At 46.4% G+C, this 20,781-nt stretch overlaps 1 protein-coding gene across 2 annotated transcripts in view; it reads right to left on the reverse strand.

Annotated features, from left to right (window-relative positions):
- Positions 1-20,781, reverse strand: part of BRWD3 (bromodomain and WD repeat domain containing 3) — a 1,253,402-nt gene that overhangs the window by 441,323 nt on the left and 791,298 nt on the right. For both annotated transcript variants that reach the window (XM_086918755.1, XM_086918756.1), the window contains one exon: positions 18,335-18,446. In XM_086918755.1, the coding sequence (XP_086774881.1) occupies positions 18,335-18,446 (112 nt within the window). The remainder of the gene's footprint in view (positions 1-18,334; positions 18,447-20,781) is intronic.

A 20,781-nucleotide genomic window follows, 5' to 3' on the forward strand; every position in this document is an offset into this window, starting at 1 on the left:
TTCTATACACAATGTTATTTCATATAATTTATGGGGTACACTAACTCTATGTTATGTTTTTGTGTGTTTTATATAGCGCTCAGCTACTCCGAAGAGTGTCCCGGCGCTACAAACTCTAGGCGGTACCAGCAGGGTGGGGGATAACCGAGCATACTGAACAAATTGCCAGGACTTAAGCTCTAGTGTCTGCAGTTTCCACCTGAATGTACTCATTCGTGTCCACTGTCTCCAGAAGATTCATCAGGATCTTGCGAGCTATGGTTACTTCTGCTGCGCTGTCTAGCACTGTTTTGGCCCACTCCCGGTTCTTGAGTTGTGTCCTCAGGATCCTCGGCATGTTTTATCTTTATGCTTGCTACCTTCTTTTCGGGAAATTGAGATTTTTTATTTTGGTGAGCGGGTTCCTTGTCTTTGGACTTGACGCGCTCTTCTTTATGTTCTGACCGTCCTCTTCTTTCCGATTTCCGCGAGGAAGTCTGAAAAGATCGAGAGGGACGTGTATCAATATCTTGATATCTGTCAGGTTTTTTCAAATTATCCCTATTTCTAAGGTTATATCTTTTCTCAGAGGGCTCCTGTTGTGGAGACCTACCCCCCCGGTCTGGAGATCTATCTCTCCGTTGGGGAGACCTTCCTCTGGACTGAAACTGTTTTTCGCTGGGAGAGGTCTGTTTATTACCTTCCCACTTCTTTTTAGGAGTTATTAGATTATTTTTAATGAAAGTCTTTTCAGGATTTTCTGTTAGTTGTGGTTTTAGTGGTTTCCCACCCAAACTATCTCTACCTAATTCTTTATAGGATTTTTCAATTATTCTGGCAAGTTCAAAAGGTTTGTCTGCTATTTCTGTTTCTTTTAATTTTTGGCGATCGCCACAGATGCTGCTTCTCCTTTTATGTTGGCTAGTAGTATAGCCGAGACTTGCTTACAGTTTTTCAGTAATTTCATACCTAGATTTAAAGCAGGCTCTGGACCGTATTCATTTTGAATCTGTCTTAGTACGTCTGGTATAACCGCCATAGACGGAACACCATGTGTTTTTGTGTAGATTGAAGCAAAGACTGTTCCCCAAGTGTCACAGTCCTCCACATGTGGTGCGATCCCCATTGGTAAACAGATTGTCAGAATTCTGTGTTTTTCATGAGGTGCACTATCAGGGAATACTGCCTCTATTTGAGTAATCTTTTGAGCCAGCCAGAACGGATTTTTTTTCCCGTTTTGCGGGTAATTTACCAATGACTGATTGTATAGTCTGTGGTGTAATTTTATTTGTGTTCCCCTGGTGAGGGGTGTGCTGTGGAATTTTTATACCAGGTCGGACTGTTAAAGTCCGCATGACATATTGGACCAATTGTCTATGTATTAAATTAATTGTTTTAGTTGGACTAAAAGTACTCTGTCTGACATTTCTTCAATGTCAGGATGTGGGGTATAGCTGGCTAGAACCGGCCATGTGGCTCCTGGTCTACCTAGTGGACCGAGCCTGGTAATGTGATTTTGATGTTTTAGGGCGCCATTAAACCAGAGCTGATGCTCCTGGTAAGTTAGTGGAATTTCAACGTCCTCGAAAGGAACGTATTCCGCTGGAGTTTCCTCTGCTTTGTAGTAGTGGAACTCGTGTGTTACAGCATTTGCTGCAGGAAAATGTATCAATGAATAGAATACCTCTGTCTGACGATATTCATGTGCCTCTACCACAGATATGACTGTACCACTTCTCGATGATACACCACTATTTATTAATTTGTAAGTTACACTCTTTCTTACATTTACCGGGATGATTACTGCATCCGGGTTGCTTTGCTGAAGACTTGTATCCTCTGCTAATAGTTCAGTTGCTATTCTAGCTCTCTCCCTTTCGTCCTCACTTTCCGTCATTTTGCTGACAGAAAGTTTGCAGAGCAAGTTTCAAGGGAACAAAGATTAGGTGCACATTATTTTGGAACACTGTATCCTTCAACGTTGAATAAACCAAAAAACTAATACATAGGATTCTCGTCTTACTTAGTTCTGGCGGATACTAACCTTTTACCCACTCCAGACGTCTATTGGAGTTTTTAAGGAAAAAGGGGTCTGTGTGAAAAGCACGACTGAGTTACTCTAGTATCTAGCGTTACATTATTGCCTTACCAAACGTTGGGTGCCATGTAGTGTAGTTCCTATATTCCCAATAAGTTCTGCGCATTGGAATAACATAAACGATAGTTTAGACGTATGACTTAGGTTGACTAGGTCTCTATTGAATATTTTAGACTTAATTGTGTGTGTCAGCTAGCTCAGAGGTCACTAGAAACTTTCTCGAATACACAAGAAGGGATTAGTCTCTGAAAAACATATAACTTGACAACTTTGTTCCCCCTGAAATAAGGAATATATCTCCAGAGTCGCGGAAACAATAGATGGCTATTTAACTCAGTCAATTGTGCATGCTTCGTTTCACCAGAAGTGCAGACAAATAGAGAGACGGGCGTTTTCAATAAAAAGGTTTTTTATTGAGCAGTCTGCTTTCTCATGCAAGAGAAGTGAATTGCTACAATCGTAATACTTGCTATGAAGTAACGTGCGTACAGTAAAATGAGTATTATGAAATAATACTGTAAAAGCATTTATATGGTTTCTAAGCCATAAGATACATAAAATAGATAAAATACATACAATGATAAATAATGACTAAAAGTACTCAACTGGTGCATCTAAAATACGCCTACCCTGGTGTACCTAACCTAAGTCTAGTACAAGGGAAGAAGTAAGTGAGGTGTAGCTTGAGTTAAATAGTTTCTGCCAAGAATCTATCGAAGAATTCTCTAAGGGTCTAATCAGCTCCGAACCATGGTTATAGAATGAAGGAGGTCTTGTATCTCTCTATCAGGACTCGATCTCCCAGTAACCCGCAAGGGTAGCAGGGAAACACTGGAGCTAGATTTCTCGGCAGGAGAAAAGACAGCGTCTCTCTCAGTGCGCAAGCAGGGAGGGTCGGCTTCCTTCGGCACTCGCATACAGCAGGGCGTCGGGCAAGTAGTTAGTCGATCTGCTCCAAAACCACCTTGTGTTTGTTAGGGCAGATGAACAAGTTATTTACCTTCGGTAACGCTTTTTCTGGTAGATACAGTATCTGCCTGTTGATTCCTCACCTTGTGATTCCTCACCTTGTGAATATCCCCCTTGCGCCAGCAACGTTCGGAAAATTCTTTGTAGCACGCCGGCGTGGTCGACGTCATAGGAGCACGGCATTGCGCGCGACTTCGTCTGACGTCACCGACTCCTCATAAGGCCCACGTCGGCGTGATGACGTCAGTTCCGCCCTTATTTCCTTGCCTTCGAGGCACCCGGACGGACCAACAAACATATACAAATATACAATGTACACAGTACACGCAATCCAAAAACCCACAAAAAGTGCATAGCAAAAGCATAAAAAAAACAGAAAAATAAGTACATAAATACATACGTACACAGACCCAGGTATAGCAGAGTGAACAACGGAGAGGCAGGTGGGTCAGTGAGGAATCCACAGGTAGATACTGTATCTACCAGAAAAAGCGTTACCGAAGGTAAGTAACTTGTTCTTCTGATAGATACATCTGCCTTGTGGATTCCTCACCTTGTGAATAGATTCCCACAGCAGTCCCCACTCCCGGAGGAGGGTGTCCACTCTGCTACACCAGGAAATCTAGGAGGACAGAGCACGCGAAGTGGCCGTCCCTCCTCACCTCAGCATCCAAGCAGTAGTGCTTCGCAAAAGTGTGGAGGGAGGCCCACGTCGCGGCCCTGCAAATGTCCTCAACAGGAACACCTCTAGACAATGCAGATGATGCAGACTTCGCTCTAGTTGAATGAGCTCTAATACCCTCAGTAGGGTCCTTACCCGCCAGAGAGTAGCAAATCTTGATGCACAGGATAATCCAACTAGAAAGTGTGTGCTTGTGCACCGCTCTGCCCTTCTTGCAGCCAGTAAAGCCCATGAAGAGCTGATCGTCAACACGATAGTCTTTAGTCCTATCAAGATAGAAACTAACTGTTCTCTTCGGGTCCAAGCGATGAAGCCTCTCCTCCTCCTTGGAAGGGTGTGGGGGAGGATAAAAGGTAGGAAGGGTAATGGATTGTCCTAGATGGAAGGGAGTGACCACCTTAGGCAGAAAAGCAGCCCTGGTCCTGAGAACCATTCTTTCAGCATGAATGGACAAGAACGGGGGCTTGGAAGTAAGAGCCTGAAGCTCACTTACCCTCCTTGCCGAGGTAATTGCAACCAAGAAGACCGTTTTAAAAGAAAGAAGCCTCATGGGACACTTGTGCAAGGGTTCAAAAGGAGAACCCATCAGATAAGTTAACACAAGATTCAAGTCCCAATGAGGAACAATAAACGGAGAAGGAGGGAACTTATTAGTGAGTCCCTTCAAAAATCTTAACACTACAGGAGACTTAAAAAGAGAGGGCTGATCCGGTTAACAGAGAAATGCCGACAAGGCCGAAAGATATCCTTTGACCGTAGCAACAGCAAATCCTTGCCGTGCCAGAGAAAGAGCAAACAGCAAAATGTCAGACAAACGAGCCTTCAAAGGGTCAACATCCCTCTCCCTGCACCAAGAGACAAACTTAGACCACCTTTACGAATAGATGGACTTGGTGGAGTCACGCCTGGCAGAAAGAATGACATTCACCACATTGTGAGGGAAAGAAAAGGAATTCAAGTTGCCCCGTTCAATCTCCAGGCATGAAGGTGTAATGTCTGGAGGTGGGGGTGTAGAACTTGCCCCTCCGCCTGAGAGAGGAGATCTGCACTGTGAGGGAGACGGAGCGGCGGGCGAGAGGAGAGGTGGAGAAGGTGAGAGTACCACACCCTTCTTGGCCAATCCGGGGCGACCAATATAACTTGGGCCCGGTCTTGGCGAATCTTCCTTAGAACCCGAGGAATCAAGGGTATGGGAGGAAACGCGTAAAGGAGCTGACCTCCCCAGCTCAACTGAAACGCGTCCCCCAATGCTCCTTGCATCGGATACTGGAGACTGCAGAATGACGGGCAGTGAGCATTCTCGCAAGTTGCAAACAGGTCCACCCGAGGAGATCCCCACATCTGAAAGATGTCGTGAACAACCTCCGGGTGAAGCCTCCACTCGTGGTCGGCAGAGAACTGCCGACTGAGAACATCTGCACGAACGTTCAGAACTCCGGCCAGATGATTTGCAATCAGACAAATCCGATGGTCCTGAACCCAGGACCAGAGACGCAGAGCATCTTTGCAGAGACACTGCGACCCTACTCCTCCCTGCTTGTTGATGTATCACATTGCGGGCGTGTTGTCCGTCAGGACTTGGATCGACTGACCGCGAAGGGAAGGGAGGAAGGCCTTGAGCGCCAGACGTATCGCCCGCAACTCTAGAAGGTTGATGTGAAGCAACCTTTCCTCTGGAGACCAAAGACCCTTGACCTCCAGATCCCCCAGATGAGCACCCCACCCTAGAGTGGATGCATCCGTTATCACCGTGGCCACCGATGGTGGTAGCTGAAAAGGCTTTCCTTGTAACAGATTGCCTTCAACGCCCAACCAAGACAGATCCGCTGCAGTTTCTCTGGAGATCTTCACTGACTCCCTGAGATCTCCGTTGTGCTGATACCACTGCCTGCGAAGGCACCACTGGAGTGCCCTAATGTGCCAGCGTGCATGGTTGACCAACAGAATGCAAGAAGCCATCAGACCGAGCAGGCGAAGGACCTTCAGGACTGGAACAACCGCTCCATTGTAGAACAAAGGAATCATTTCCTGAATGTCGCGAATCCTTTGAGGCGGAGGGAACGCACGACATACAGTAGTGTCCAGTACCGCACCTATGAACTGGTTGCGCTGGGAGGGCACCAGGTGAGATTTGGGCACGTTTATCGAAAAACCCAATCTGTACAACAGCTGCGATGTCTCATGCAGGTGATGAAGCACCTTCTCTGGCGACTCTGCCTTGATCAGCCAGTCGTCCAGATAGGGGAACACAGGTATCCCCGACCTTCTGAGATGAGCTGCCACCACCGCCATCACCTTGGTGAAAACTCGAGGCGCAGTAGTAAGTCCAAACGGAAGGACCGCAAACTGGTAGTGTTGCGAACCCACCGTAAAACGTAGATACTTCCTGTGCGACTTTAGGATTGGGATGTGAAAATACGCATCCTGCAAGTCGATTGATGACACCATCCAGTCTTCTTCCAACAGCGCTTGAAGAACCTGCGCAAGCGTGAGCATTTTGAACTTCTCCTGTTTGAGGTAGAGATTCAAAATCCTGAGGTCCAAGATTGGTGGTAACCTTCCATCCTTCTTGGGGATCAGGAAATACCGGGAGTAGCACCCCTGACCCCTCTCCTGCTCCGGGACCACCTCTATCGCACCTTTTCTGAACAGTGCCAGGACTTCTTCCTGCAGGAGAAGCAGGTGGTCCTCCGAACAATAACCCTGGCAAGGAGGGTAATTGGGAGGGAACTCCTGGAAAGGAAGTGCATACCCATTTTCTACGAGATTGAGAACCCAAAGATCTGATGTAACCGATTCCCAATCCCGTAGAAAATGAGTAAGCCGACCCCCTACCGGACCCACATGATCCAGAATGGCGGATCTAGGGCTGCTTTGCTGTTGAGGGAGAGGGTTGATTATTAGAGGAAGAGGAGGAGGAGGAGGCCTGGCGTCCACGAGCACGGCCCCTTTGTTTTCCTCTGTATGTCTTATACAGAGGGTTCTGTCGCTGCTGCTGCTGACCTTGGTTATAGGAACGAAAAGTGGATCTGCCAAATCCCCTAAACTTCCTAGTTGCAGAACACCTTGCCTGAAGGCCCAAAGACCTCGCCGTCGCCCGTCTGTCCTTGAATCTCTCCAAGCCCACATCCGCTTTCTTACCAAAGAGGCCTGTCCCGTCAAATGGCAAGTCCAATAAGGTAGACTGTACATCAGTTGAAAAATCAGAAGATTTTAGCCATGCGGCCTTTCTGGTTGCAACAGTAGAGCCCATAATCCTGGCAACAGAGTCCGCCGTGTCCATGCCACTCTGTATTACCATACGGGCTGCAGCCTGAGTATCGGAGACCACTTCATTAAAGTTCCTCCTATCATCTTCTGGAAGTTTAGATGAGAGTTGTTTCACAGAGTCCATCAATGCATGAACATATCTCCCCAACAGGCAAGTAGCATTAGTAGATTTTAAAGCCATACTACTCGAGGAGAAAATCTTTTTCGCAGACTGGTCCAATTTTTTAGAGTCCTTGTCTGCCGGCATGTGAGGGAATGAACCTGCAGACCTGTTGGAACAAGCGGCCTGCACCACCAGACTCTCCGGAGAAGGATGTGAAGAAAGAAATTCAGGGTCACCAGGTGCCACCGTGTAACGCCTTGCAACCGACCTGGAAACCGCAGGAGCGGTCAAAGGCCTCTTCCAAACCTCCTTTATAGGCTCAGTCAAAGCGTCAGTGAATGGAAGAGTAGGCTCTATTATAGAAGAAGGCGAATGTAAAACCTCTGTGAGGATGTTGGGCTTGTACTCAACAGTGGGCAAAGTCAAACTGAGCAAATCCGCAGCCTTCCTAATCACGACGTGATAGGGTGCAACGTCCTTGGATGATGTATCCGAAACGGATGGCAAACCCCACTCAGGAGAAAGTTCCAGGCAACTAGCGCTTTGGAGGTCCTCAAAACAATCTCCCTGTTCTTGTAGCTCTCCTTCCTCAACCTCGGAATCCATGTACTCCTTTTCCTCCAAGAGGCGCTGAGCCCTGCGCCTCGACCATTCCATGCGGACTGAAGTCGACGGATCCGGCAAAGACTCCGACGGAGCCGGAGCCGACGTTGAACGAAGAGCTGGAGGACAGGAAGCACCACGATCCGAATCACGAGGTCGATCTGGAGCCGGCGAAGCCGCATGCGAAGTCGACGACCTCGGCGGCGCCGTACCGAGCCAAGGAGCACAAGGCGTCGGCATAAACGGCATAAAGGGGGCCGGGCGTAAGCCTGAGGTACGCCTAAATTAAAAGACAATGGACCCATGGGACCAACAGGTGCGCCAGTGGGGTACATTGCCTTCGCATAAACACCAAACATGGCATTTAGAAATTGCGAGGGGTCCTGACCCGGACCAGGAAAGGGAGGGCACAAACCCAACGGCCGCTCCGAAGGAGGCTGATCCGGCAAAGGTGCACCCTGGCCCTCTTGACTTTCAGGCTCCACCTCCGGAGTCGGAGCCGAGGAACCACTTCTTCTTCATGCACCGAAGAATGGTGCGACTCCAGATCCGGTTCCTGCTCCTGAACAGGAGAACCTCCACGAGACTGCGCCGGAGAAGGAGACACGAAGTCCTTATGATGTTTACGAGACTTCTTCGAATCCGAAGACTCCTTGCCAGAGTGATGTTTAGAGCGATGCTTACTTCTCTTGTGCTTCTTTCTCGAGGAGCTCGAAGCATGACCCGAAGCCGACTTGGATCCAGACCTCGACCTCTCTCTGGATCTCGATCTCGAAGCCGACCTCGACCTCGACTTCGACCGCAACATCTGCCTCGACTTCGAGCGCCTGGAAACCGACCTCGAAGACCTTCCAGCTTCTCTTTTTTTCACCTTCGCAAGAAGAAGCTTCGCCTCCCGCTCTTGTAAGGCCTTGGGGTTCATCTGAAGCAGGAACGACAGTTCTTAACATCATGGTCCGACCCAAGACACCAGACAATCGGCATGCGGATCAGTGATCGACATCATTCGGGCACACGAACCACACTGCTTGAACCCCGTCTTCCTCGACGACATCCTCGACGAAGAAGAAAATCTCAAAAGAGAAACAGTTACACAAAATAGTAACAAGATACTCAAAGTATTGCAGAAGATCCCAGAAACCGTTAGCGTCGACGACGCGGAAAAAAGGGAACTGACGTCATCACGTCGACGTGGGCCTTATGAGGAGTCGGTGACGTCAGACGGAGTCGCGCACAATGCCGTGCTCCTATGACGTCGACCACACCGGCGTGCTACAAAGAATTTTCCGAACGTTGCTGGGGCAAGGGGGATATTCACAAGGTGAGGAATCCACAAGGCAGATGTATCTATCAGAAGTGGGCATATTTATACCTGGAAGGTGTCGAGTTTGACCTAAGGGTGGACATAATAACGTCACTAAGAACTCGAAGTTCTTTACACACTCCAGGAGTTCTGGGACAAATCAATACTCAAGCAGGGGGAATTCCCGTACTGCTGAAGTCTGGTTGTCTTCAAGAACTCGTACTCTGGGAGCTTAGTGGAAGTAGCCATGCCGTATTTGGACTGCATTGGCTGTGTCTAAATATGGTTATGATTCGTATGCCTATATAAGGATTTGATAAGTTATACCTATATAAGGGCATGAATCGGGAAAATTACACTAGAGGCCTAGATACGTTACAACAAACCAGGAGAGAGCAAGTGAGTCAGTGAGAACATGAGCGAATGAGTGTGCGAAAGAGGAACCATGAATGAAAATGAACAAGTGAGCAGGTGAGTGAGTGAGTAAGCAGGTAAGAACGAGTTAGTAAGCCGTAGCCAGTTTGTGATGTGTGAGCATCGGTAAGTGTGTGAGTTTCTGAATTAGTGTGTGAGCAGGGGGAGGGCAAGTGAGTCAGTGAGTGAATGAGTACGTGAATGAGCTGCAATGAGTGACCAAATGAGGCAGCGGGTCCTAGTAAGTAAGCCTTAGGCAGTATGGGAGCGAGTGAATGAGTGAGCAAATGATCTATCAAAAAAAGAAGACGCAAGCAGTACCCTATTCTCACTCCTCATGGGATGAGCCAATAAGTGAGTGATCAAGACCGGCCGCATGAGTGAGTGAACCTGAGTCAGCGTGAGTGATTGAGCAAGAATACAGACTGCAATAATCTAGGGTATTACTTTCTCTGGATAAGAAGTGCGTAAACCCAGCGGTCGCGCTCAGATCATGGCCTGCTGAATCGCAACTCTTAACATATAATTTAAAAATACATTTAAAAAGTTGAAGCCTGAAGAACATGTACATTTGTTTGAGCGAAGCAGGAAAAAAAAACATCTTTTAAGTGCACCATTGAAAATTAAATGCGGATTTCCGGTTCAATAAAGCAGCACGTAATATGCGAGGAAGGGCTGCAGCATTCATTCTGCATGGATCTTTTCCCCGGATGCCCGTCCAGGGGCGGTGGGGGCAGGGGATGGACCACAACACTCAGCACCAGGCCACGATTTTACTTCCCTAGACACAAATACACGCTGCGTGCACAGCCGGGGCTTCATGCCTCGCATTGGTTCGCACGTGGGGGAGGACGTGGCTGCGATTATTACCGAGCAAAAAACTGTGAATTGGAGGCAAGCGCCGGGGATCACATGGCGCGCCCAGGCCGCTTACTTTTATCTTTCCGGCTGCCCCGTGGAGGGCGCGCCGGTTCTCATGGCCTCCAGTCCCCAGCCAGATGGGGTGATTGCGGGGCATCGAGGGAGGCGGGGTTAGGGGTGGCGCATGGGGGACAGGCAGCAGCAGCACATTCCCCGGAGGGAAGGGGGCCGTAAATCAGCAGCACACTTCGGAGCAAACTTCACAACTTGTGATGCGCATTTGTCTCCACTCTCCTAGGATGCGATTTTTGGTGTCAAGCGACACTGGATACCCAAATTGTGTACTTCATTACCAGTTCTCAAACCTTAAGACTCTGTGCAAGTCCAAGCGATTTCAATGTAACTTTTTTAAAAGACATCCCATCTTTGTAAAGACTAAATTTACCAAGTTAAACACAAAGTGGCGAAAAAAAGCATTGTCGTAAAAGCCACACCGGCTTTGCTCAACAACAACCATCCAAGCACGCACAAATCAATTGTCACTCACAGGTAGAGCAACACAAAGTTGATAGAAACAGGGACATCAAATAACACCGCAGGGGGGAAAGTGTATATTAAATAAAAGTATATATATATTGAATAACCATTAAAAAATGGAATAATAAACTTAAACAAGCTGCACTTTAACCGATTGCAAAAGCGATCGAATTGTAAAAAAAAAAAAAATAAAGCCCTCTAGTGGTACGCGCGCGCCACTGCGAGCATATCACTTCAATTACCGCGGCTTAACAGCCACGGTAATTGAAGAGATATGGCCTTCTGGTGCGCGTATCAGACACCAATAGGCCATAGGCGGAGCTACGCGACCGCCTATGGCCTATTGCGTGTTCTGTTTAAAAACAGCACGCACCGGAAGGCCAATTAAATTGCGCCTTGGATTCCACAAGGGCACGAGCCTTGTGGAATGCAGGGTCCAATTTCAAATCGCCTGGAACAGGACTCTGGGCCACACCCACACTGCTTACGCAGTGTACGCTAGGCCCGAGCCCTAACAAGTTTCCATGAAAGATATAGCAACTGACAAGAATGTAAAGGTTCAAAAGGAGGACCCATTAATCATGTTAGAGCACTGTTTAAATTCCATGCTGGGGCAGGTGAAAATCTAGGGACAATTATTATTTTAAGTCCTCCATGAAAGCTTTCATAACAGGAATTTTAAACACTGATATGTGTTGTCTATTCAGGTGATATGCGGCAATAGCTGTAAGATGTAATCTTATAGAAGTATATGCTAATCCAGCAGTTTGTAAATGCAATAGGAATAAAATAAGAGTTTGTGTAATTGCTTGCAGAGGATAAAAAAAGATGTTGTGATAGAATATAAGAAAACGTTTCCGTTTTGCTGCATAACATTGCCTTGTAGTTGGTTTAAGAGTCTACTTAAGAATGTTCATTAAGTCTAGAGGAAAATTTAAGCATCCAAACTCTAAGACTTCAGGAACAAAATTGCAAGATTAATTTCTTTGGGATTGGGATGTTTAAATGTTCCATGGTTCTGCGTGAGACGGTCCGGGTTGAGGTGAAGCTTCTAGTGTGGGACTAGAGATAGTTCCATGAGTGCTGAGAACCAAGGTTGTCGAGCCCATGTGGGAGCTATTAGTATCATGGTGAACAATGTTTGCCTGAATTTCCTGACCACTAATGGAAGTAGTGGTAGAGGTGGAAAAGCATATGCAAATATCCCTAACCAGTTCATCTATAGAGCATTGCCTTTCGACTGATGGTGGTGATATCTGTTGCAAAGTGTGCAGATTTCGTGTTTTCTTTTGTAGCAAACAGGTCTATCCCTTGGAATCCCCATTTGTATGGTTTAATAACATTGGGGTGAATTTCACATTCTTGTTGTGATCGCTCAGAAAGTCCGCAAACTGATTGCTTGTCCAGGGACATGTTCTGCTAAAAAACTAATTTTGTGGTGTATAGCTAATTGCCATATTTTCTGAGCTAAGTGAGATAATTGGAGAGAGTGTGGCTCCACGTTTTTATAAATAATACATTGTTGTCATATTGCCTGTTCGAATAAGGACAACTTGGTGTTGTAGGCGAATTAGTAAGGCTTTGATCGCTAGATGAACAGCTTGCAGCTTAAGGTTATTGATGCACAAGTTACTTACCTTCGGTAATGATATATCTGTAAGAGACATTAGTTAGTGATAGATTCCTTACCTTAGAATTACCCCAAGGTGTCAGACTGGATCCAGAACGTTTTCGTCAGCAGTAACCCTGCACGTCGGAAGGTGGTGTTGTACGGCTCCCTGTCCGTCGTACACGTTGTGATCGCCTGGATGACGTAGTGGCAGCTACTTAGCTGCTTTGACGCGGCTGGAATTCCCCCACTGTGGGGGTAGAGGACTGTGCTGGCAGATGGCCCCAAGGGAATTTCCTGGTCCTCCTGTGGCTAGGAGAGTCATTTGACAGGCGAACGTCAACAGACAATGGGAGATGTAAGTGTGGGAGGGAGAAGCGCTGGCCCACTGGTGCTGCTGTGTGTGCTGCTGCTCACAGCGCAAGAAAGCAGCTCGTCTCGCTACCTGCTTTGATCAGGTGGAGCGCACGCAGCTGAAGCAGCTTGACAAAACCATGGAGTATCTCTTCCTCCTTGCCTGGATATGGTGTCGCAATGAACGCTAGCAAAGTAATCGACTGTATGATATGAAAAGGCATCACAACGTTTGTTAGGAACGCTATCTTAATCCTCAGCACTAGTTATGCCAGAAAAAAACTGTTGCTGCACATGCTTGTAACTCTTTAATGTGACAATCTCATGTGATCGCTATTTCGAAAGCAGTCTTCAGGGTTAACCTGGGAGAGCAGGTGGGCATTGGTTCAAACGGGGTAAACACTAAAATTGTGAGAACGAAATTTAAGTTGTCGAAATATGTGAGTTAACCATTTCAGAAAAGCAGCACCACAAGTGATTTAAACAGAGATGGTACAAGTGATTTAAATAGAGATGGTTGATCAGATAATCGTAAAAAAGTCTGATAAGGCTGACAATTAATGTTTAAAGGAACCACAGCAAGGCCTTGCTGGACTAAAGATAGGAAAACAAGTAAAACATCAGACAGCTGGGTTTGTACAGGTAGGATATGCTGATAAGAACACCAAACAATGAACTTCTCCCAGTGTCCAACACAGATGCTCTTGGTGGATGGACACCTAGCTGTTCAAATTGCAATCACAATTTCCGGTAGATCGAAGTAGGTCAAAGGCAGTTAACTGTCATTGCTCAGTTTTCCAGCATGAGGCTTAGGATGCGCAGAGACTGCATAATTCAGCCAGTTCAATAGGCGTAAGGCCTCCTGGCACAGGGTCCACTACCCAACACTGCCCTAGATATAGCAGTACCAGAGGGTAGAAGTGTTGTCTGTGAGGGTTTGCACACGTTCCCCCTTGAAGGACTGAAAGAATACTTTTAGTGGCAAGCAAATTGTGTGCAACTTCAGCAGAATGATGTGCATTGGGTCTCTGCCAATGAGCCAGCTCCATATCAGTCAGCTATTCGTCCAATTGCGGTCTAGTAACCACCAATGCAGATCTTTTGCTGTCTCCTTCGACACCTGGATGGAATGTGACAGATTTCTCTGGTGCTGAGCCCACAGACTTCAGATCCCACTACAGAGCCCACATATGCCAATGGCGTGGTCCATTTGCAGGATCCACGAGGCCAAGAAGTATCAGTCTTGCTCACTGAGATCCAGGATGAAATATCAGATCATAGCCCAAATGTCATGGAGTTGTTGTCTTAGACGGAAGGCTCGACACTGCACTGTATCCAGAATGGCTCCAATGAAATGAAGCCTCTGAAGGAGTTAGGTGCTACCGTGGCACACCAATAGAGATCCCAAAAGATGTTAGGAGGATGATAGTCATCAGGAGGTAATTTATGATCAACTATGGTGAGCCTGCCTTCAACATCAAGTCCATGAGGAACAGGAAGGCTAGTATACCAAACTTTTGAAGGATGTGCTCAGACTGTAGCAATCACTTTCCTGAACACACGGGCGCCCCGGTGAGGCCAAATGGAGCACAGAAAGCTGAAAATGTGGTTGTCGGGATCCAGCTAGGTGCCTACCTGAACGTTAATAGCGAAATAGGGACTACAAGGCCCACAAGGCTTAGAGGCATGGGAGGAGATTTAGGAGAGCCGCGCGCTTGCATGCGCGCGCGTAATTCTTGTGCCACAGTGTTTTTCGGCGTTCCGGAGGGAAGACGTCGCATCAGAGAAGCTGGCCGTTTTGTTCCTTTCAGAGTCCTGGAGAGCGAGGATCCGCTGAAGTCCAGAGGCCAACAGTTGAAGGAAGAGCGGCCGCAGGTAGGGAGAGAAGAGCCAAGCTCATTCTCTCGAGACTTGACATTGCTCCGCTCGTTTAGCGGAAAGAATTTATGGACCTCTTCGTGAATGTCAACGGAGGGTCCGAAACTGTTCGCCAAAAGGTTTCTTTTTGACTCATATATAACTAGGCCTTAGTTGAAGCGTGTTGATCCCCGTAGAGGTGGAGCACTTACGGATTAGGGCAACTAGTTCAATTGAATTGGGGAAAGCGTTTTGAATCAGACTGAGGAGGATCGCTACCTTTTGTTTCAAATGTAAAGCTGTAGATACACAGCGGAGAAATTAGTACACTGTGCAGTGACTTGTGGTTACAAAGTAAGGCGGTGGTGATAACGCCGCTAATTAGGTACTCCGGTCAGTAATTGGAATTGGCCATGACAATGAACTTGTATTTACAAGATAGATAAAGGAAAGGAAAAACTCTACATACACTGATGAATCAATCAGGAGATATATTGTGCAGGTTATGGTTTGAATCACTGAAGTGGTCTTGGGTGTTTTGCTGTTTTATTTGACAGAGGATCTGCATATAAGGTAACCGGCCTTCTAGTGAGATCTATTGAGAGTAGACTAGAGTATTAGGGGTGTGTGCTAATCTGTCTGCTTGTGTTTTACAGATCCTTTGTCCCTGCTGTCCCTTCCCGTCCTTTGTCCCCTGCCTGATCCGACTTGAACTCAGTGTAATTCAAATTGAGTTCGGAAAGATCTGGAAGCGGAACCCTTATAGCATCACATCGACCCTGAGGAGCCAGAGGAGCATAACCGTGGTTGGCCGTCTTTGAACCATAGGTAGCACCAGTGTGACTGCAGGAGGAGACTGTGCAAATATGATCCCTGCAGATCCAATGTTATCACCCAGTCTCGTAGACCAAAAGCTGATAGAACCTGTGCCAGCGTGAACATATTGATTTTGGTTTTTTATCAGGAAGAAGTTGAAAGGGTGAAGATCTAAAATAGGATAGTGGCCTCCAGCCATATTTGGCAAAGGAAATAACTGTAACAGCACCCATTCTTAATTTTCGATGGAAGAACCCTTGCAATGGATCTTTTGTCCACAAGTCCAAAAGAGCAAACACAATGAGATGACAGACTGAGCACTGAAACTTTTCAGACACTCACCCCCAGTCACAGATCTGGGTTGAATCCATCATCGTTCTTTAGCTCACCTCGACACCCCAGTTAAGACACAGCCATATGCAAGTCAGTCTTGACCCTGTGTCTCATGGGAACAGTCCAGTCCAAACTGACAAACAAACCAAAACAGCCTGGACTTCCTGCAGCAGACAGAACAAATGGTACCAAGAAAGCTGCTCTGATGTAGGAGGTACACATGGCAGGTCGGACAGAAAGAGGAGGAGGAGGTTAAACTGTAGGACTATTTGGGGGGCACACTTATCAGATGTAATGCGCTGTCACCCTTGGATGTATTACCTTATCATGCCTCCTAAAGGGTATTCATGATTCACTGAGAGAGAACTAAGGTGCCTTGGAAGCTGAAGGGGGACAGGCAGGATACTGTGTAGTACATTGTCCCTTCTGGTCTAGATGCTGCCGGCTGGATCCCTGGAAAGGGCATCAATAGGACTGGGGGACCCTATTGTTGAGGTGGTGGACTTTGACATAGACTGTACGCCATACCCATTCCAAAGCCTCCAAAGGGACAGAATTGTTACAGATACTGCTGTATGTGCGCCTAAAGTCAGAGGGAGCTTATTATGGCACTGCTTTCTTTAAAGCGCTCTACTGCAGAGTATGTTTTGTCCCCGAAGATCCTAATATTGTTAAATGGTATATCCGTCAATGATGCCAGGACATCACCTGAAAAAACTGAGGATCTCATATACGAGGCGTGGAAGCACCACAACGGTACAGACAGCCCTGCCTAAACAGTTGTTGATGTCCAGTCCTTGAAAGGATAACATATTTTGTCATATCTTGGTTATCAGGAATTATTTGTGCTAGGCTGGAGCAGCATTCATGGGGGACTGCTGGCAAGATTTCACTGATCACAATGCAGGCAAATATCGTTCAGGAGAGAGCATTGACAGAGCGAAGAACGAGACTAGCTGAGGAAAACATCTGTTTCCAAAATGTCTCCATATGTTTCCTTACTCTTTGAGAAGGAGTCAAGGGAAACTAGTCCCAATCCACTCTACTTTCAGATGCCTGGACCATTAGGTTCTCAGATTAGACCGGCGGTCAAAAGCAAGGCTATACCCAGGTGCTAATTAATGTGTCTGTGAGGGCCTCATTAAAAGGAAAAAGGGGCTCTGTTGAAGCCTGACCAGGCTGCAGAACCTCTTTGAAGACATTTGTTTTTACTTCTAATAGTAGCTTTAAGTCAAAGACTTCGTCCACCCACCAGATCACTGCATCAAATTGTGCAGATTCTTCTGCTGAGGGTTCGGGTGGAGTGCTTGTGGGCAACTTCTAGGAAAGGTCAATGTCCTGTCTGAGTCTGAATGAGGTTGCGTCAGGACTTGCACTGGAGGCAACTTTGGTCGGTCATGTGGAATTCTTTTCAGAGTCAAATGAAACAATCTGGTCCTACTCTAGCATCAGGGGCGTTGTCGGCATGGATCTTGGTGCCGGAATCAAAGTTTGATTGACATTGGTGCCGGAGATGCAGACCCTGCAGCTGGGACATTAGGCACAGAGGGAGTTGAGGACGGATTGGCTGACAGTAATCAGACTGGAGGTGTCCTCGGACCTGTGGGGCCCAAAAGCATCAAAGGAAGGGAAAAGGGTGCCAAATATTTACAACTTGGCTTTTTTGAAAGATTATCTCCTATGATGTTGCAGATGGAACCCGGAATTTGGGGTGCATCGAAACAAGGTGAGGAACTGGTTCCTTGACAGGAGATGAGACTGACAGGCACCTTGACATCTGCCTACTTCTCAGGTTGAGAGTGGTGGGATGGGGAGAACCATGCTCCATTTTCTTGCTTTTCTTTTTCTTCAACTTGCCTACGGATTTTTAAGGCAAGGAAGATCTTTTGCAGAACAACCTTGGGAGCAGGTCCTCTCCCTCGACTTTGAGTGGGACTTAAGCACCCACATCAGTGCATGGCGAAGTCAAGTATGGCTTGGCATCCCCCGATTGCCTTACGGTTCATCAGGAAGCATTTCTTGCAAGACTTGGATTTGTGCGATAATTCTAAACACCAACTTATGTGAATCTGTTACCTAACATTTGTTTGTGACTATCCTTATAAGGCTTAAACCCTGTGGCAATTCCTCATTTACCCCCAGACTTTCACAACAAAATTAAGGCAATTTTTAGCAACCAAAATATCCATGTGAAAGCTAAGAAAACTGTAATTCCGATGGAGCTGCTCCAGCTCCATCGGAATTAAGAAGCCTATTAATAATGAGAGATTATGTTAGCTAAAGGGTGTTCTGTAAACTATTTTTATACATAAGGGTTTTTTCTTATTTTGTTGCATTTATTGTACATGCAATTTCTGTACACATCCTGCAATCACTAACCTTTATACTGTTATGTACTTACATATATGTAACATACCAGCCTATGGCTAACATCGGAGAGGAAATACTTTTCTACAATGACAATTTGTGAAAAGGACTGGCATTTTTTTTAATAAACGGTAAAGAATAATTAATTTCACTATTCCCAAATATTTAAATTGCCTTACTGCACACTGTAGCACTGAAAAGAGCTATCAGGATACTCCAACTGGAAAGGCTGTTGACTCTCCACGGTTCCAAACCACCAAGCATCATCAATTATACTGCGAAACCGATCACCTGTACCAAAAATACAAAAATGAAATCTATACAATGGTGTACATTGACTTTTTGACTCCATAATTTCTGTGTTTAACGCTAAAGTTCATATCAAGGTCAGTATCACAATTTGAGAAAAAAATAACCAAGAATTATTATAGCCTTACATATACTTAAACTATGCAAAATCATGCACCTTTTAAATATGAAAAGTTGTACTAATATAGGGATGTCGTGTCTGGTGGCTTAGTGGACTAATGCGTCCACTGTAGAGGCCTGTTTTTGATTTCATGGTCACAGGTTCAAATCCTGACAGGTCCACTCAGCCTTTCATCCTTCTGCAGTTGGTAAGTGTAAGAAAGTGGCTCTGTATATACTGGACCAAAGTAAGGTAATGTGTGCACAGAGTCCACAGTCCCCAGAGGTATGGCAGAGGCTAAAGTTAGATATAACCTTACGCTCTAAAGTGGTAGCTTGGTCGAGTAGAGCAGTAAGGCAGTATCAGAGGACAGTGTAAAGAATATGTTGTACACATTCAGTCAGCAAATGGTTTCACACACTCAAGAACTGAACTCTAGGCCAGTTGTTTTGTATCAAAAGATATAGCAGTTTTATTTTAGAACCAACAAGGTCTCAAAATATACTTTCTCAGAATGAATTACTTTAGTTAAATACTTTTCAAATAGGCAATAGACTTTTTGATTACAATAGCTACAGTTGTTGCAATAGGCAACACAATTTCAAACACTAAGCAACATTGCGCTCAATGAGAATTTCTAGTTAAAAGCAAATAGTTACTTTGTAGATTACTTTTCTAACCACAGGACTGGATCCTAGATTCAGTCCTGGGACATGCACTGTAAACAGTTAAGTAAAAGTGTTTTGGTTACAGTAGTGATTTTTAAGGAATATTATTGTATTTTAAAAGTTGACACTTCAAAACTTTTTCACACAGAGTCACAAATGTTATCCTATGGGAGGAAATTCACTTAGCAGTTTAATAGTGTTCTGATTACAGTTGAAAGAATGTGGTTAAGTCAAACAGGCGATTTTTAAGGAATATTTGTAGTTTCTAAAAATCGACATTTCTGATGAAAACCAGACAATGGGTTCCTATGGAAGGCAATTCAAGTTACTAGTAAATACGGTTAAAATTACTTTTCAGGGTCAATGCTAGGCTAAAAGATGAAGCACTGGGTTCTATCCTGATACCAGATGAGTAAATCGGAATTTGTTGTTCAGCTGATTTTAGATGAATATTTTAAAGTTCCAGAACTCCACACTTAGAAGAATTTTCAAGTGAAACAGTCAATGTTATCCTATGGAAGGAAAGTGAGTTATCAGCTTTTGGGTAAGTACTGGACTGGCAGAGTTGAGGTTCTGGGCATAGACTCGGGGGTCTCCCAGGGTCAGGTAGGTACAGTTGTTACACCCTCAGCGACACAGGGGCAGCCGGGTGCAGAGGTAGTTAGGCCCAATGTTATCCAAGGAGAGGCAGGGGGCCTGCGGTTGGTGGCTGCTGGCTAGCGGCCACGCAGCTGTGGGAGCTGGGCTCCTGGTCACTTGCTCACGGCAAATGGGGAAGCAGATGAAGACAAAGGTTGCACTTCCAGGGGCACTCGGGCGGCTGGGTGCAGGGTGCTTTTGAGCCGTCTGGCTCAATGTTATTCATGGAGTTCTTGGAAAGTGGACAAAGGCTGCAGGCTCAGGGACGGAGACTCTTCGGTAGCGACCAACACTTCGAGGGGTAATTTGGGGTCTTAGAGGATAGGTAGGCACCCCGGAGTTGGGCACAGGGGGCCAGAGGGCCCCGGGGGCAGGGGTGTCTTTTAAAATCGGGAAATCTTACCCTCTGCTGGTTGCGGCTGGAGGGGTCCCCGATTCTGAGGCTGCTGGTGTCATCGGGGTCGTCGAGGGGGGTCCTTGGGCACTGGATTCCAGGTCAGAATGGTCGGGGGGACGTCCTCAGGGTCTTTGTCCACTCGGGCACAGGCCGAGCTCGGCGGGTGCAGAGTGTGCTGGATTCGCGTTTCCTGGCTGGAACCAGGGGTGTCGCTGTTTAAGCAGAACCACTGCTCATGGGAGTCCCAGTCTCTAAGAGGGTCAAGGCAGGCAGGTCCTCTGGGGTTCTCCAGGTTGCAGTCCGCAGGAGACACCAAGATTTAGCAGGAGTAGGTTCAAGGATCAACAGACCTGTAGGGCTGGGGACAAGTCAATTGGTGTCATCCTCTTGTTAGCAGCTGCACGGCAAATCTTCTTCTTCTTGGTCTACTTTTTTGTTTCGAAATTGGGATCTAAGGAAGGAAGGTTCAGGGTGCCCCTAAATACAAAATTTAGGGGCGATATAGGTAGGGCA

The sequence above is a fragment of the Lissotriton vulgaris genome, chromosome 4_1 (genome assembly GCF_964263255.1).
Source record: "Lissotriton vulgaris chromosome 4_1, aLisVul1.2, whole genome shotgun sequence".
In the NCBI taxonomy this organism is placed as follows: Eukaryota; Metazoa; Chordata; class Amphibia; order Caudata; family Salamandridae; genus Lissotriton; species Lissotriton vulgaris.